Source organism: Electrona antarctica, assembly GCF_951216825.1.
Source record: "Electrona antarctica genome assembly, chromosome: 14".
NCBI lineage: Eukaryota > Metazoa > Chordata > Actinopteri > Myctophiformes > Myctophidae > Electrona > Electrona antarctica.
The window spans coordinates 7,389,182-7,392,352 of NC_136795.1; the positions used below are offsets into that span (position 1 = coordinate 7,389,182).

Genomic DNA, 3,171 nt, shown 5'->3' on the forward strand with positions numbered 1-3,171 from the left:
ATTTACCACAAACCTTGCAGACTCTGGGATCCTACTCCCTCCCTAAAAAGGCCTATTCATAGTCCCGTTTTCGCTGAAGACGTGGTTAGTAAAAACGGAGAGATGTAGTTGTGTGAGCGGGAACCACTGCGGCGGGACGTCATGTTGTAGTTTTCGGTCGTCGCCTCTTCACCGAAAACTGGACTATGAGTATAGTAGGCCTTAAGCCTTCCAATCAACTTGCCATATAACTATTGAGGACTGTCACGTACTTTCAAATCACTCCTCTCTCTCCTCTCCTCTCCTCTCCTCTCCTCTCCTCCGCTTCTCGATCTGTCTCCCTGAAATTCCTCCACGAGCCCACATTGTGCACCTGTGCTGTTCAGGTGTGTGCAAGCGGGGCGTGTGGGTCTTTGTGCTTCCCTTGTGTGTGTGTGTGTGTGGGTGTGTGTGTGTGTGTGTGTGTGTGTGTGTGTGTGTGTGTGTGTGTGTGTGTGTGTGTGTTGGAGGTACAGAGATGCGAGGATGAATGAGGGAAGGAGGGTTGTATGGATGCAGCCTGCAGGACAGTGATGGAACTGCGAATTCTGATTGAATCCAGTCATCGTAATATTTAAAAAAATATTCCATCCAATGCCTACTGGAGCACATGCACACACAAACACACACACACACTCACACACACGCACATGCACACACGCACGCACGCGCTCACAAAACACACACACACACACACACACACACAGTCACACACACACCCACACAGGCGCACACACACACTATTTTTACACCATGCATGCACAGTTGTACACGCACCCGCACGCACACACACGTCAGAAGCAGAGTATTCTCAATTTGGTCACGGATAAAGTTTTTTTTTTTTCTTTTTTTTTTTACCACCAGGTCATTTACATGGTTACAACACCAGAGGGCACCATTCCACACACAACTTACACATCAAACCATAGAGACCTAGAGATTTCATATTCATGTATATTATTATTATTATATTATTGTGCTAATGCAGTTAGATATAAACTCTCCATGCTTACAATGTACACATACCATACTATGATTCATTACACGGCTGTACACATACCATACTATGATTCATTACACGGCTGGGTTCTTCCCTCAGTGTTTGTCCGTTAGGTTGGTTTGTCGTGACAGCTCCAGCAGAGTTCTAAAAAGACTCGCTTCTCTCGTTTCACGGGTTTTATTTACTCTGTCTCCCCGTCTCTCTCGCAATCACTCCATTGTCTTCTTCTGTGACTCCGTTTTCACTTCTCGTATAGTTTCTTTCTCGCCATTTTCTCGTCCTTTGTGTGTTTCTCTTTGTCCTTCTTGCTCTCTCTCTCTTACTCACTCTCTCTCTCTCTGTCTCTCTACCCTTCTCTCTCTCTCTATGCCAGGCATGACAGTCCCGTCCTGGTCATTAATAAGTGGAAATACGGAGGAAGGGGTTCGAGAGAGGTTTACAACGGATGAAGGAATCCAGAGAGGCTCCTCTTCCACCAAAAGAACTTCTAGAAGGTTCTAGAACTGGTTCCGTTCTAGATTCTTGGAACCTTGGTGCTTTCAACGGAACCGGCGGACATTTTTTTGGTTCCAGTTCTGAACCAACTTTTAGGGTTCCCGAAACTCAATTCATTTCCAGTGGAAACGCTCTATATTAGGGCGAGGGGAAGAAAAATAACCGAACCGGTTCAACCCTGGTGGAAAAGGAGCCAGAGAGAGAGGGAGAGAGATAGTGAGAGTTGGGAGTGGAGCTGTGATAGAGAGAGACAGATGAAAAGGAGGAGAGAGAGAGAGAGACAGAGAGAGAGAGAGAGAGGAGGGACGCTGTGAGCGTCGTGTCTCCTGAGTTCCGTCCTAACGTGGCGTTGCCATGGAGACTATGGGCCGAGCGCTGAGTCATCACGTCGTTACTCCAACATGGCATCCAGCTGGTCGGCCAGGTCGTCAAACATGCTGCCGATGTCGTCCAGGATACTGACGGTGGTCTTCTGCTCCGCCACGGAGCTGCACGCACACACACACACACACACACACACGCACACACACACACACACACACGCACACGCACACACACGCACACACACACACACACACACACACACACACACACACGCACACGCACACGCACACACGCGCGCACACACACACACACACACACACACAGTCATTATCGGCTCTTGCAATTGCAAATTTAATGTAAATTAAATCATGTTCGTCAACAGTATGGTGTGTGTGTACTGTATACTGTACAGTGCATGTCCATATACTGTAATGTGGTAATGTCTCAGTATGCGTGTGTGCGTGTGTGTGTGTGTGTGTGTGTGTGTGTGTGTGTGCGTGCGTGCGCGCGTGCTTGCGTGTGAGAGAGAATACATTCATTTATCCTGCCCCACCCCTATATCGCATCGTATTTTTGTATGTGTCAAAACATCCAGTAAACATCGGCTCTTGCAATACTTCGTCGTTGTAAATGTAATGTAAATGTAAGCCATGTTCTTCAACCAAAATCATCACGCTGTGGCGTTTGTATGGTGCGTGTGTGTGTGTGCGTGCATGTGCATGTGCGCGGCCCCTCACTCGTTCTCCAGACGTATCTTGTCCTCCACGGCCTGCAGAGCGGCGGCCAGCGAGGCACTGGTCTCCTCCAGCTTCTGATGCACCAGCGAGTCATGCGCCGCGTTGACCGGCGGACCCCCACCGCACCCCCCTCCTCCCACCAGGACCCCTCCTCCTCCTCCTCCCCCCATGTCCACCGACACGCCCCCGATGGAGGAGCGTGGCGGCTTGACGGGCGGCGGGGTGGGGCTGGGCGTGGCGGCCGGGGTGGTGGCGGGCGTCGTCTGGGGCGTGCCGTGGGGGCTCTGAGGCGGGGGAGGACTGGGGGTCTTGGCCGCCGAAGACGGGCTGTCGTTGGGGGGGGAGTCGTCGGACGAGGGGAGGGAGGGCGGCGAGCCGGCCTGTCTGCCTGGCGCCGTGGCAGCGGCGTACTGGGGAGGCTTGCCGGCCGGCACGGGGTTGGGGGTAGGGTTGTGGGCGGGGTTGGGGTTGGTGGAGGGAGAGGGCGGGCTGGTGAGGGACGTGTGGAGGAGTTTGGACGGCTTGGGGGCGGTGGGCGGGGGCGCCGGTTTGGGCGACACGGGAGGAGGAATCTTCTTGCCTTCCCCTGGAGAGATG

At 52.4% G+C, this 3,171-nt stretch overlaps 1 protein-coding gene across 1 annotated transcript in view; it reads right to left on the minus strand.

Moving 5' to 3' along the window:
• Window positions 1–829: 829 nt before the first annotated feature.
• caskin1 (CASK interacting protein 1) overlaps window positions 830–3,171 on the minus strand; it is a 165,119-nt gene continuing 162,777 nt past the window's right edge. Inside the window, 2 exon segments of the mRNA XM_079521656.1 lie at window positions 830–2,001; window positions 2,575–3,160. Of these exon segments, the coding sequence (XP_079377782.1) occupies window positions 1,905–2,001; window positions 2,575–3,160 (683 nt within the window). The 3' untranslated portion in view covers window positions 830–1,904.